The sequence below is a fragment of the Aulostomus chinensis genome, chromosome 13 (genome assembly GCF_037954235.1).
Source record: "Aulostomus chinensis isolate RoL2024-O1b breed Wild chromosome 13, RoL_Achi_v1.0, whole genome shotgun sequence".
NCBI lineage: Eukaryota > Metazoa > Chordata > Actinopteri > Syngnathiformes > Aulostomidae > Aulostomus > Aulostomus chinensis.
In genome coordinates, this window is record NC_141332.1 from 18,969,146 (window position 1) to 18,983,783 (window position 14,638).

Sequence of the window (14,638 nt, forward strand, 5' to 3'; positions counted from 1 at the left end):
AGAAGAGGATGAGGCAGGCTGCTGGGCCGCCACACTACCACAACACTGGTGGGGTTTTCTCCTTTTAGCCACTAAACCTGACAGATTGAACACAATAGAAAACAAAACAGAACAAACGTCTGTACATTCTGATACCACCTGGTGTCAGACAGGCTCATGAAAAGCACTTGTGCATCGCAACAAAAAGGGGGAACAGGGATGGGAGGGGAGGGGAGGGGGTGACGGGAAGGGAGAGTGGGGTGGGGGGGGGGGGGAGTAGATTTCAGTGCAGGTGTCCTTGGTTCTATATGACACCTCGGAGACAGGACCCGACCGTAAGTAGACCGTTGAGGGGAAGCAAAGCTGATAAAATTATGAATATTTGATCTGGCATGAAATCCGAAAAGAGCAGTAAAGGAGAGATACGCTCGTCTGGATGAGAGACCCCCGCTGGGTGAAGACACGCAGCATATGTTAGCTGAGCCGTGAAAGCTCGCTGCCCGCCCGCCTGCCTGCCTGCCTGCCATCGACTGGAGCAGGAGCTGAGATGATGGGAGCGAAACGATGGAGACAGGAGAGGAGAGAAGGCGTCCTCCAGCTAAACATCGCATCACTGCTCATATCCAGGTATAATGCATCATTTACAGATTAGCAATCCGCGGTGTTTGCCACTGTCTGGACATTCACAGCCGATGCTGGCGGCGTAAACGGCGGTGGCATTTAATGTCGTCAGACAAAATCATTTTCCCCCATTCTGTATATGTGGGCTGCAAGAAGAAAAGGGGTATAAAGGAAGGGGGGGCCTGTTCAGTGGCTGAAACGATCAGGAATTGATCACTGATTACCTAAAATGACGTCCCCAAGCAGTGCAGGTGGATGCTGGATTATTTTCACATGATGTGGATGATGATTTTTGCCCATTCAATTCATCAAATAAGCAGCAACACGAGCTCATTGTTCTGAGATCCTGGAAAGCTCTCCGCTGTCATTCTAAGATGGAAGTGAACTGACTCCATGTCAACACTGCTGGATGTGAGGCCACATGCGCTCACTGGCACTGGTGCTGGAAGAACAATGTCAAGCTCTCAGGTGCATGTTCTGGGTAAAAATATCAGCGATGCTCCTTGGGAGTCTGGTTCTCCGGTCTGGTCCTCCACTGCTAACAGCGTGATCAAGATTTTGTTCATATCTCTGATAGTGTGTGTGTCCTTGTTTGGGAATGTGGTGGTTCTGCTGGTGTTCCAGAGAAAGCCTCAGCTGCTTCATGTGGCCAACCGCTTTGTTCTCAACCTCCTCCTGGCGGATCTGCTCCAGACTATATTAGTCATGCCCTTTGCCATCACAGCCACCATGCCAGGCGTGTGGCCCCTAGATGCTCGACTGTGCCAGGCTTTGGTGGTGCTCATGCATCTTTTTGCATTCACTGGGGTCAACACCATTATAGTAGTCTCTGTGGACCGCTACCTGGCCATCATCCACCCACTGTCCTACCCCACCCGAATGACCCCTCACCTTGGCACCAACCTAATCATCTGCACGTGGGTGGTCAGCCTCCTGCAGAGCACGCCTCCTCTATATGGCTGGGGGGCCATAGATTTTGACCGCCATCACAACGTGTGCTCGGTGGTGTGGTCGTCCAGTCTGTCCTACTCTGCTGTGGTGTCCACCTTCTCCTTCTGGCTGCCCGTGCTCATCATGCTTGGATGTTACTGGATGGTGTTCAGAGCTGCTCGGAGACAGAACGCACTGGTTCATCCCATACAGACGCAATCGTACTCCCAACCCTGCCCTCAGGACTTCCAGGGACCTAGCAGTCCTCAACGGCAGCCCAAGCCCCAGCAGGCAAGCTCACCTGACGGCCCGTACACATCCAGGGGATACCATGTCCGTATCAGGCACAGACGCTTCCACTACCACTGCAAGGCAGCACGTGTGGTGTTTGTTATCATGGCCTCGTATATCCTCAGCATGGGGCCTTACAGCATCTTAAATACCATATCAATGAGTGCCAGAGCAGCTGTACCCACATGGTTGTCCTCCCTCGCTCTTGTGCTTTTCTTTCTGCAGTGCTGCTTACACCCTTACATTTACGGTTACATGCACCGAAGTGTGAGAAAGGAATTCCTCGCTCTGCTTTGTGGGATGTTCTGCAAACAGAGCAATCCCAACCAGAGCTCCGGCGTGGAGAGCTGCTTCACCACTACCGAGGGACGCTCAGGTGCCCACCATCACCCGCCTAGCCTGGCCGCCAGAGTCTTTCCTCTGCAGACTTGGGAGGAGTGCACCACGTCCTCTTCTCCCACATTTGAGAGGAAGTCAAGGGACAGCCGTAAAGAGACCACCTCGACTAGTCTCAGCTCGGAGAAGGAGCTCACAGTCCACAGCAAGTGAAACTTCCTGGAGGATCCACAGGAGAGTTTGACTGTATTTGCTTTAAATCAAAAGCCTCTCACTCAATATGCCTTTGTGACAACAGGGTTACTCATTGTGATGTTGATGGCATTAGAAATAGAGGCGATCGATCATCTGCATAATTCTATTTTTATTATGATGTCATGTTAATGCGGCCAAACTGGCTGAGAAATATCTTAAACATTTCACAAAGTTACGAGTAAGCCAGAATGTGCACAGCAGTTTTAATGTTTGTCTGTTAAAAAAAAGAAATTTAAAAAATCACTACTCTCTTAGATGTGTGCAATTGTTGTACTGTTGCGCATAATTTAAATAAATATCCGTGTTAGAGAGATTACTTCAGTAAAATATCTATATTTGCCTGCTTCTGATTTGTTTTGCTGTAAGATTTTATTTTATGTTGCAGTGACATGATGTGTTCCGATCACTTTGCTCCGATCAATGGCCACAGTGATGAAATATTGATCGACAGGACCTACACAACTACTCTTTTATAGCGTGTGTGTGTGTGTGTGTGTGTGTGGTATCTCCTGCCCACACAAGATGTACTCTCACGGTTTTGGTGTGAGGAAGCATGCGACTCAAAGAACTCAGGATATGTTTGTAGAAGTATTTGAAGTGCCCATTTCTGGACTGTGTGTGGTCGAGCAAGTGAGAAATGGCTGCTTGGTTGTCACAGTAACTTGAAATTATTGAAACAAATCCAGTGATTTATTGTGCCTGTCAGTATAGAGAATACACGAGGGAACCTGTGTCCTTCCCGGTACGGCCACATGTCAAGGTTTGTCTTAGCCTCTTTGTTTAAATCAGGTTTAAGAGAGGTGAAGTTTATTCTAAGTGGAGCCTAAGAATGTCTCGGGGAAGAGCAGGTTGTAATTTAAAAACCTTAATGTTGGCTTCATGCTGCAGCATTTAATGTAAAATATATTTCTTTCAAGGTTTGTGGAGATACTACCCAAACGCAGTATTTTAATGGAGTATTGTTTGCTTACTGCCACATAGAGGATAATGTATTTTGTGTTTTGTTGAGGCACTTTTTAGACTGGGTGCAGATAAAGTGTTGCCAAAGTACCGTTAAGAGTATTATTTGCATGTTGAGTTTTGTAACATTTTATAAAGAGAATAAAACAAAAGAGTAGAGAAACCTGACCTGTCAGCTGTCTTGCAGTAGTTTAAAATAGGTTTAAAGGGAAATACTAGTCCAGCATCCAATTCAACATCAATTAAAAGTATGATTTTTTTAGTGCTTTAAAACTACATATTTTTATGATTTCTACTGTGCTTTTGTATCATTTCTTGTTTCATTATTCCAAATAAGAACTGTCTGTTAAATAAAAGTGAATTCTACTTGTGTATTCCTGTTTCTGCTCAATTTTTCAAATGAAATCAGTTCTCATAATAATTACGTTGACTCCATGTGCATGTGAGTGTCAAGAGTTTACCGCTGCAGGAGCAAATATGCAAACTTGACTTGCAGTCTGTAGATTTCTGTGTTTGACACCAAGCAAAACAAATTTCCGCGTAACATACAAACAGGATATTGCAGAAGAGAAACTGAATAAATGAATAAATAAGATTTATATCAGCCGCTGTTAGGTTACGATTTTGTGTGTAAATTTTGCGTGCAGCCTTTTTTAAATGCTCTGCATAAATTAAATATACCATGCAGTGACAGTGAAACTTTGTATTGTCATTGTCAGGACAAGAAACAATGGTTTTTTTTTATTGTCAGAAACTCACAAAAAGTGAATTCAAATGTTTTAGAATACACAATGTCCCTGACCTCAAAGATCTGTCATTTCCATACAAATACCAAAAAATAAAGTGTGACTGTACACTATGCAGATATGTGAATACTGCCCTGCATTCGCCTGCATACAATAACAACGTCGACTCCATTTAAAGGCCCTTTTTTGATTTGTTTTGGTATCAACCGAGAAAACTTAGGAGTTGAACACTGAAACTTCTCTTATACTACAATGAAAGCATGAATAGTGCATGAATGCGTTAGTATACATTTCAGTGTCTTAAGAAAAAAAAAAAAAAGGAAAAAACCCGTGACCTTCATTTTGAATTTTCTGAACTTATTTGTAAAAATGTTATCACCTGGGGTGACGGCTGCCTGCTGCGCCAGACAAAAGACGGAAGTTGTGTTTAACGCAGTCACAGTTCAAACTACCAGCTAAAAGCTTTAAAGTTCTATCTCAAGGGAACATCATGTACTTAATCAGTAAATTCATAAAATGCATTTTGATCAGCAGTGGTGTGTGTGTGTCTCATACAGAGGAACAGATCATGTGACTGAGATATGTTCCTTACTGTGCGACACTGAGTAGCTGCAGCATATTTATCTACGTACCTGATGTGACATTAATCAAATGTATCACTTTAATTCTTAGCAAACTTAAAGACATCACTAAATATGAGAGAGAGGATGTGCATCAGAAAAATGTCAGTGTTTTATATCAGGTGTGAACTACAATACAGGCTGATATTTCAGGATTTATAGCCCCATCTTTACCGAAAACAAGAACAAAAACAAAAACAAAAAAATCCTACAGAAGGTTTTATAACCATGACAATCATTTAAGTAGCATTCACTCGCTCACTCTGTCTATACAATATATGTACACACTCGTTTTTTTCGTCATTACAGAACAAGTAATGGAAAACAAAATGTTTTGCCGCAAGGAAATAGAAAAGCAAAGTAGACATTTTACTTTCTTTAGAAAATTCAAATAACGCTCTGATTATTAAACCCATCAAAACAAATCATCCTTGTTAAACCCATCAAAACAAATCATTCTTCACTATGATGACGAGATCACTGGATCCAAGTTTAAAGTCCCAATTCCAAACAGTACTGGTCAACAGTGAACGACATTTTTATTTTTTTTTTATTTTATATATATATATATATAGTTTGTTTTTTTTAAAAAGAACAATAGCAACATAGGTTCATAGGTTTAAAGCACAAAAGAAAACGAGCTCAGCTCTTCGGGCTTGACAATGATAAGTGATGTTTCAGTTCAGGCCCGTCAAACCACGTTGTCACACAGCCAGACGAGGAGGCCAGCGCCGTAATGGCAAGGTGCCAGTCTTTCTCTCGGTTCTCTAGTCCACCTTGACCACACTGTAGATCTTATTTACAAACCAGAAGCAGGCGAAGAAACCGATTGTGCCTGAAAAAGACCAGACAAATTAGATGAATGACCTGACTGATTCAAAAGTCAGCCGTCACCTCTAAATCAGTAGGAGAGATAATTTATGTATCTAAAATATGATGGCAGTGTTTTTTGTTGTTGTTGTTTTTTAAATCAAGACATGTAAAATACATTTAGATTACAATAAAATACATCAGCCAAAATCATTCTTGGGCTGGTTTTTGTTATATGATTAGATGGGGTTGAATAAGAACAGGTTGAGCACCCCAGTTCTAGATGGGGTTGATTAAGCACCTGCGTGAGACTGGCTGATTGAGTCACAACTCCTGCAAAGCTCAAATTGTTAAAATAAGTTAAACATGCGAAGAAGAAAAAAAAAAATTTCCACACTGTCCTGAAAATCCTGGATCAATTTAACTGGGTATAAAAGTCCTATCTGACTGTTCAATGGGAGCCAGCAGTCCAATCCTGAATTAAACTGAGATCAAAGTTGAGGATGAAGTAGAAAAAAGAAAGACAAGAACATAAAGACTTTAAAATGGGAAACTAGGAAGATTAGGATTATTTAACTCAAAACTGGAAGAAAGGAGGGAAACTGATCATATATCCTCGGATTATTTCTTGGTGATAATCTTTTGACATCTCATCCCCTTGCTACTTACAGCCCCGTTTCAAGATAGTGTCACAACTGTGTTGCAGTGTAACTTTTATCTGGCCTAATGACAGAGCAGCAGAGAGTGAGCCATCATGGTGAGCCGTTTATTTCCGGGCGACGTAAAGACAGGGAGTGCTTTTGCTTGTTATCTACTTTGAACATTATCCTTTTCCTGCGCGCACCCCTCGGCTCATCTGAGTGGGCGTGATCGAGAGCTGGACCAGGCCGGAGAGCTGTTGCCATGTCAACTTGTCAATCTTTCTCTTTGTTTTTTTTATTTAAAGACAAAAACAGTGAGTGTTTTATTTATTCTAGTCTTGTGAATGTAGTGTGTGTGTGTGTGTGTGTGTGTGTAATTGACGGTGTGGAACGATGAGGGCTTCTAGTACTCGTCACACCATAATAATAATAATAATAATAATAATAATAAAAATACTACCTGATAACAAATATGGTGCCCAAAAAGAAAGATTATTCAACTAGGTAGCAGACAATAGATTGATAAGTCTAAGTTGTAACATTGCAGAGAGTCTGTCACTGTTCCAATTTGTGTTGGAAGATAAAATGTCCAAGAATTTATTGTGACAAGCAATATAATTGTAATTTGAAGGACATTTCATGACGCTGATGAAATAATATAAAGCATAGCAATGCAAATACACTCTTTCAAAGAGCGAATATCCTGAACAGTTAAAAGTTCATCAGAGTCTGGCAATTAAATTAAAGCTTCCATGAAATTAAACACAAACAAATTGTTAGTGACATCCCTCTGTGAACAAACAGACACAAAAACAGGATGGACGATATTTTTAGGTCAAGGAAATTGCGGAGTTCATGTGCGTGTATTGAGTGATAAGAAGAAATATGCATTGTGATTAGGTTTGAATCAATCATCACACTCATAAATCACCATTTAAATGAAGGCTTCATAATTTCAGGTGACACTGTGCTGTTGCTGCCTGTGCAGAAATAAAACGTCAAATGCACACAACCATTAAATATCAAACGCGCAGCTTCCTGGTGTTTCATTTCACAGGACCAGGATGGAGATCCTGATTCTTACTCATTCAGTGCAACAAGCTTCAGGTTTGCTTTCACAAACAAAACACACCCCGTCAGTCCATGATGTACAGCAAATTGCTGCAGCCTCTTCACTGCTCATAACACATTTGTTTGATTTATATTAATGAATGATTGTCATTTTCACATAATCTCACCATCATGTGTAACGTCTAATCCAGCGTGCAAGGTCAAATGGCAAACATGAAGCACCTTAACCAACCCAAGATCACGAAAATAATTTGTTCTGCTATTGTTTTTGTTCGTATTGAAGTTCCAAATGCATAAAAATAAAATATGTTGTTATTATAAGCCATTTTTAAGTTGACTTAATAGAGCAATTACTGTATCAGAATATAAACACTGTTACCGTGGTTTAAAACAAACACAAAGCCTCACCTGTGAAGAGGAAGAACATGAGGACCATGATCATCGTGTATCCAAAGTAGAGTATGGTGCTGGCTGCTCCGATTATTTGCAGTTTGGAGAAGAAGTAATGAACAGCGTAGATGAAGAGATAGACGGCTGTAAAACCGCTTGTCAGGAAGGAACGCCACCACCAGTGATAATCCTGCACACGCAACAAGAGAGAACATGAGAGGGTTAGGGTTAGTTAGTTAGGATACCAACTTATACTCAGGCTTTCTCACTGCATTATCTCTCTAAACAAGTGGATCTGGAGCTGAAGTTTGATAAATGTACCTCAGCACAAAGGTGGAAGTAGCAGAGCAGAATGGTGGCTTCAGAGCAGGTGATGAGGAGAATGATGAAGACCAGAAACAGGAACCCGAACATGTAGTACATCTGATGAGACCTGAGTCACAAGCATTCAACGTTAGACGTCCGGCTACTCTACCTTGTTGGTACAGCACACGGTCTGTTCAAAACTGGATTTGCAGACAAATCAGGAAAGACAGTATTCCTTCATTCTTACCAAATGCTGTTCAGAATAAAGAAAAGCTGAATGAAGATGCAGCCAAAGGGCAGGATTCCACCCATAACGATACCAGGGATCGGCTTGGTGAAGAAGGATTGCTCAGGAATCTGACGAGGAATTTGGTTCGTTCGCACTGGTTGCTCAATTGCCTGAACAGAAAGAGAGATGAAATTGTTACAAACTCTTAAAATAGACACAATTAATCTGATTTAATTGTTTTATTTCAAAAGAGATATTCTTTCAGTGCCCATGGCCATACTTACAGGCTTTTTGAATCCAAAGTAGGCACCAATAAAGGTGAGTGGCACAGAAATTCCAAACCACAGGGCCAAAATAGCCACCAGGGTACCAAAGGGGATTGCTGCAGAGGAGCCCTCCACCCAGAGGATCAGGTTCATCAGGAAGAAGTCAGCGAACACAATTCTAGGGAGTGGAAGAGAGACAATGACAAAAATAGTGATTGTACTTTAAAAGGAGAGCTAAAAAAGAAAGACTTTTTAATGGGAGACGTACCCGGGGCACAAGAGGGCAGTAAGCAGGACATTCGTCTTCCACTTTTCACCTCCGAAAGCTTGAAAACACAAGAACAGATGGATGAGATTATGATGAAAGAAAGAAGACTCCAAATGTAACACTGTCTGTGTTGACTCTTACTTTTGTAAAGGCGTGCAGACACATAGCCAGCAGGGGTTCCCAGCAGGACCCAGAGGACCACAGCACACGTCATGAGAGCCCCTCTGTTGGCCGGTGACAGGAAGCCCAGACAGGCGAGGACTACAAAGGACCGACATTCATCAACACATTTATTCAGCCAGCACGTGAAGGGCTTGTTCCCCTAAATATTTTTTCCCCCAAAACTGAAAACACCAGATGCTCTCCTGAATGAGCCCAGCTGAGAGTGCTCTAAAGATTACGCATTTGGTTGCTATGATACTGAGCATCCGCAGAAATAAAAATGTTGTCAAAGGGTACTTCCTTCCTTCCTTCCTCTCAACCGGAAAAGAAGCTCCGTGCCTCTTCACACTCCGTAGCATAAGAACATGGCACTCTTACTGAAAACAATTCTAAAAGATACCCCTGGTGCTGCTAAATTGAAAAAAAAAAAAGAAAAGAAAGCTTTGGTGAACACTGTCCTAACAAATACAACAAGCTTGTTCATGCTTTAAAATTCTATATAATGAGGTTATCACACACCTTGCCTTCCAAAAAGGACAGCTTGCAAGATGTCGAATGTCCTTGTATGTATCTGGTGCTGATATTACATTCCAGCCAGTGATATACCAGTTTATTGGCCCGCTTTTCAATACAAGACCTTTTTCATCATGTCGAAAGGCACATGAGCAAAAAAGATGGAATTCACTGATAACTGTGGCCGATGTGGATGTGAACTATTTCCTCATTCAAACATAGTGCGATGAAGGACAGAGTGTATATATATATATATATACATATATATATATATACACACATACATACATACATACATATATATATACACACATACATACATACATACATATATATATACACATACATACATACATATATATATACACATACATACATACATATATATATACACATACATACATACATATATATATATATACACATACATACATACATATATATATATACACATACATACATACATACATATATATATATATACACATACATACATACATATATATATACACATACATACATATATATATATACATATATATATATACACACATATATACACACATATATACATATATATACACATATATACATATATATACACATATATACATATATATATACATATATACATATATATACACATATATACATATATATACACATATATACATATATATACACATATATACATATATATACATATATACACATATATACATATACACATATATACATATATACACATATATACACATATACATACATATATACATATATATACATATATACATATATATGTATATATATGTATATATATATATCATAATGTATTCTTTTTTTTTTTTTTTAGAATTAAGTTTTCTTTCATTCTTGAGGAATAAATATCCAAGATATATCTTGTGATAATGTCAAAGCCTTCTTACAGAGTGTGATGAAGGTCATGATGGAGATCTGAGTGCCTTGTCCCAGGAACACAGACAGCAACATGCCCTTCCTGGGTGGACGGAACACATCCCCATGAACCTGCTTCCACCCCGACTCCTCCTGCGCATCCTCCTGAAACAGGACATCGCACAGCAACAGTCACAATCAAGTGAAGCGAAAAAGGGAAGTTAACCGACCACCACGCCGCACCACCTCACAGTGACACCTGTTAGCAAAGCAGAGCAAAGTGACAACAGTGTCAACAAAAGCTGTAAAATGTGGCATGAGAAACCCAAGTTCAGGAGTCTGTTTCTTTAAACTGGTGAATAAAAAAAAAAGGTATTCAAACCACATTTTACCCTCTGTGCTGATGAGGTTGTTGACTGCAATCACACACCCAAACACCTGATTAAATTACCAAGAAAAGGTTTGTTCATAACGCTGATCAATAAGCTTACGTATGGGACAGAGGTTTTGTCCTTTGTAGATGGAATCTTTATCAAGTCTGCCTGTGGAATGTGACAAAATATTTTTAAATCTAGGGACGGTGCATCCAGTGTGCAGGGCGGTATTTCACACAGCAGAATCAATACATCATTAAACTTACAAAGGTTTAAGAAAGAAAAAAAACAACAACTTCACCTCAACTGAAGTTTTATTACTCACTGTGGCAAAGTAAATATCTACAAATGACCTTTGTAAAGCAGCTACAAACAAGGAAGTGTTCAGCAAAATGTGACTGCTTTCAACCATTTTACTGTTGTTGACTCGAGGTGGGAGGTTTTCACCATACACAGGAGAATTAGTCACAACTTTTCTGAATAACATTAAATGCATTATAGTCACGCAGTTCTCCTCTAAACCTAGATAACATACAGAGAGTCTAATCTAGTATTGAGCTGTATTTCTCACACCTTTGTTCAGTGTGTATATGTGCAGTTCTGCTCTTACCTGGTCCACCTGGTTGTATCTGGCGATGTCCTTGTGCAGAGTTCTCAGCATGATCATGGCAACCATCCCGGACAAAAAGAGGACGATCACCAGTGAATTCATGATACTACAGAAACACACGAGACACTTAACATCCAGATATAAGATTACAGCTTAGTGTTTTTGTTATCATATGAGAAACGTCCCCGTACCTGAACCACTGGATGTTAGTGTGAGGCATTGAGACCAGGATGTAGTCCCACCTGGAAGCCCACTTGATAGACGGGTTTTCCTGTTCAAAGGAGTTAAATCAATCAGTTTCTGTCTCGCAGTTTAACAACCATGGTAATTACAGTGGTAATTACACTAAGTTATACAGTTTGGAGGCCTACCGTAAAGGAGACAGAGTAGGTGTAAACTATGGACACGTCGTTTTCAAACTCCCCAGGTACCTCCATGGGGTTACCGCCCTCACAGATCGGGTTCTTCTCATCTGTTTGTGCGATACTGTAAAGAACAGAACATACAAGTCAAATCTTAAGAAAACTAGATTGTTTTAAATGAGATATTAATATAATTGGCACATGATGATGTGCATTAAATCAAAGTCTAATGGTTACATATCCATTTACCTCTTTGGTTCCAGGGTGGCTGCAACCAGCCGAGCTCCTCTCCAGCCTTCCGTTGTTTCTCTGTGGTATGTGATCTTGATGTCTACATGGTTGAAGACGTAAAATGTGTTCTTCTTGTTGAACTCGGCCTGTAAAAAGAAGATTTTATTTCATGTGTGCGTCAAGAAATATAATAAATAATTCACAACATGTCTTATAATTGCAAAATTACTGACAGTTTAAGACTGTTTATTTGTATTCCAAGTGTCAAGAACCTTAAATATAACTGAATAGAAAAAGTCATTGTTATTATTCTTTCCTTGAATGCTACAATTACAAAGACAGTATCTTCAAATTAAAAATAAATGAATAAAAGAGCTTTTGTTTTTGTTAAACTTGAATCACATTATCTTTCAATAAGCACACATTATATCAGCAACAGAACATCTGCCAGTGCCACAGCCAACAGCTTATTGGCAAATAAGATGAGATTTGCACTGGCAGCTGTTCTGTTCTGCCAATATCAAAGTTCAAGAGTGACTTTGCTGTCCCACAAGGTGGAAAACTTCAACCTGAGCCTTCACCCATGCTGCAGCATCCACATACAAATATGTCAGTAAGATCATCTAACAATGTTCCTTGTGCATAAAATGAATAAAAGCATGAATAAAAACAAAAACTGACACAGCTCCTTCGTAAAAGTAAAATATCTGTTGCTGACGGAAGGATATATCTTTCATTTTAAAATTGATGTGAAACTGCCGGTGTCTATTTAATGAATAACGCCTGATAAACCAGAGTAGCAAGTCACAAGCAGATGAGCAGTCTATTTGAAATCCCAACTCACATTAATAACACAAGCATCTTTAACTCTTCCTTCTGGGGTGACCAGGCAGCCAATGGGAAAGCCCGGGTTGCAGTACTTCTGACTCTCTTCCACCTCATAGCACCATGTGACCGGCATGTTGTCAATAATCCTGAAAAATGATCCAACATGCCTCTCATTAAACACAGTCTGTGCAAAAAAAATGCTTATAAAGAAGGTTTTCCAGCAGCCATCCATGTTTCTATCACGGAAGACAGTAGGAACAGGACATGCTTAACTAACCAGTGGTGCTGGTAGTTAAGCAGCATTCCCATCTTCAGAAAATCCAGTTTGGTTGCATCATCATGACTCCCCTTCTTGTAGGTTTTTGTACACACCCTCTCACACTTAACATTTTCTCCAAAGTTAAACTGTAAAAAAAAAAGAAAAAAAGAAAGAAAAGTCACTTTGGGAGAGTGCATTCTCAAAACAAAGGAAGCTAAAATCAACACATTAGGACTTGGAATTACGACAAACACCTACCTTGTAAGGTGATGACTCAATTCGTTCTCCAAACAGCACCTGCCCGAGGTTCTCAGAGGGCCTCCTTTCTTTGTCATCTTTGCAAAAGTCAAAGCTTTGACAAATACACAGACAACACACAATTAAATGATAAGCAGGAAAGTGTATTTCCAGACATAGCTAATATTACACGTTACTTACACATCATATTCATAAGGAAGAACTGACTCCACAGAATCCAAACGATTGACAAAGAGCTGAATTACTGTCTGTAAAGAACCACAAAACAAAACTTTCAAACTGAACTGACGGGCTGGAACCACACAATAATTAGCTTCAGTGTCTGGGTTAGAAAAGTGCACGTTTCAACCCCTTTACACGATATATTGTTTGCAGTAAATGGAAATTAGTTATATCATGGTTGAATGAAGTGAATTTAGTTATACTTTCTTTCTTCGCCATAAAGTGAGCTGGTTATTGAATTCCAACGCACTGTCAACAATACTAACCTGCACCAGGTAATAGTAGCAGAACAGTAGAGCTTAGCACTCCCACTTTAATGACTTTTTACCATCGTGTGACAGACACACGAAAATTCGAATAATCGTTCAGGCAATGTTGAGGAGAGCTAGCAAATGAATATAGCTAGCACAGACGTCATAATACTAACTTATGCTTAAGCTCGGTTTCCAGGTAATGACTGGGGCCTAAATGAGTCCCGGTAGGCTAACGAGCTAGGTGATGATAATAGCATGAATATGAAAATTCCAAAATCATTACAAATCCCACAACATTCGACAGAAAGCCCTTTATCAAGTCAGCATACCTGGCAATCTTCTCCACCTTTGCCGCTTTCACAAAAACTCACTGGAGCTAAACCCGGAAGATAAAACGCCGAGCTCGAACAGACACGTAAAACTAGCAAGTACAGCAGCACCAAACCGAAGTGTATCCGCCTCTTCATTTTATCGCGGACACGGTTATTCGTTGCTCTTGTCTACTTGTGCCAAATGAGAGAGTTTCTTTTCGTCAGGAAAACGGTTTGCTAGCCGTACGCGGTAAACTGTATCCTCCAGCTCGAGACGTAGGAGCTGACTGGGCTGAGCTGTCTGGCGCAACTAGCATCTGTGACCAGTTCCGTGACGTTGCACCACTCATTCAGTAGAACGAATCTTTTCACTGAACCTTTTGAACGAGTTCATGTCCCGAAACCACCGGTTCGTTAGGCAGTTAAATCAACCAATCAAACTCGATTTTATAACATATTTCACTTCTAGTACATGGAGTTAGGAATTGCTCCACATTTGACATATAAATTGGTACCATGAAAATGACGAAAAAAACGACAAAACTGTTTGAGATGAATGCTTGCTTGACACTAAAAACTGATTTAGGAAAATAATTTTAAGAGCAATAATAGCAGGCAGTGGAATGCAAAGACTTTATTAC

General features: G+C 40.1%; 2 protein-coding genes across 3 annotated transcripts; one reads left to right on the plus strand and one right to left on the minus strand.

The window, feature by feature from the left end:
• Positions 1 to 286: 286 nt before the first annotated feature.
• Positions 287 to 3,733, plus strand: gpr101 (G protein-coupled receptor 101). Its single transcript, XM_086222688.1, has one exon. It carries the CDS (start codon positions 994 to 996, stop codon positions 2,368 to 2,370), a length of 1,377 nt encoding a protein of 458 aa, XP_086078814.1. The 5' UTR covers positions 287 to 993; the 3' UTR covers positions 2,371 to 3,733.
• A 1,032-nt stretch (positions 3,734 to 4,765) lies between these two features.
• tm9sf5 (transmembrane 9 superfamily protein member 5) lies at positions 4,766 to 14,325 on the minus strand. 2 transcript variants are annotated; one of them, XM_086221885.1, is made up of 18 exons: positions 14,016 to 14,325; positions 13,391 to 13,458; positions 13,211 to 13,304; positions 12,971 to 13,098; positions 12,710 to 12,839; positions 11,884 to 12,011; positions 11,644 to 11,758; positions 11,464 to 11,543; positions 11,273 to 11,378; positions 10,780 to 10,830; positions 10,321 to 10,453; positions 8,861 to 8,980; positions 8,720 to 8,777; positions 8,470 to 8,629; positions 8,204 to 8,355; positions 7,972 to 8,083; positions 7,669 to 7,840; positions 4,766 to 5,573 (listed from the first exon to the last, which is right to left on the minus strand). In XM_086221885.1, the coding sequence occupies exons 1-18, from the start codon at positions 14,151 to 14,153 to the stop codon at positions 5,506 to 5,508; spliced, it is 2,013 nt and encodes a 670-aa protein (XP_086078011.1). In that variant the 5' UTR covers positions 14,154 to 14,325; the 3' UTR covers positions 4,766 to 5,505. The 2 variants fall into 2 exon arrangements, with proteins under 2 accessions (XP_086078011.1, XP_086078012.1); XM_086221886.1 differs by lacking the exon at positions 10,780 to 10,830.
• Between the last annotated feature and the right edge of the window lie 313 nt (positions 14,326 to 14,638).

Coding starts and splice junctions, on each gene's coding strand:
- gpr101 (XM_086222688.1), top strand. CDS start 994: ATGTCAACACTGCTGGATGTGAGGCCACATGCGCTCACTGGCACTGGT.
- tm9sf5 (XM_086221885.1), bottom strand. CDS start 14,153: ATGAAGAGGCGGATACACTTCGGTTTGGTGCTGCTGTACTTGCTAGTT. Junction 12,012..12,709: donor AAGATGCTTGTGTTATTAAT/GTGAGTTGGGAT, acceptor TTCTTTTTACAG/GCCGAGTTCAACAAGAAGAA. Junction 7,841..7,971: donor ACTTCCACCTTTGTGCTGAG/GTACATTTATCA, acceptor TTGCGTGTGCAG/GATTATCACTGGTGGTGGCG.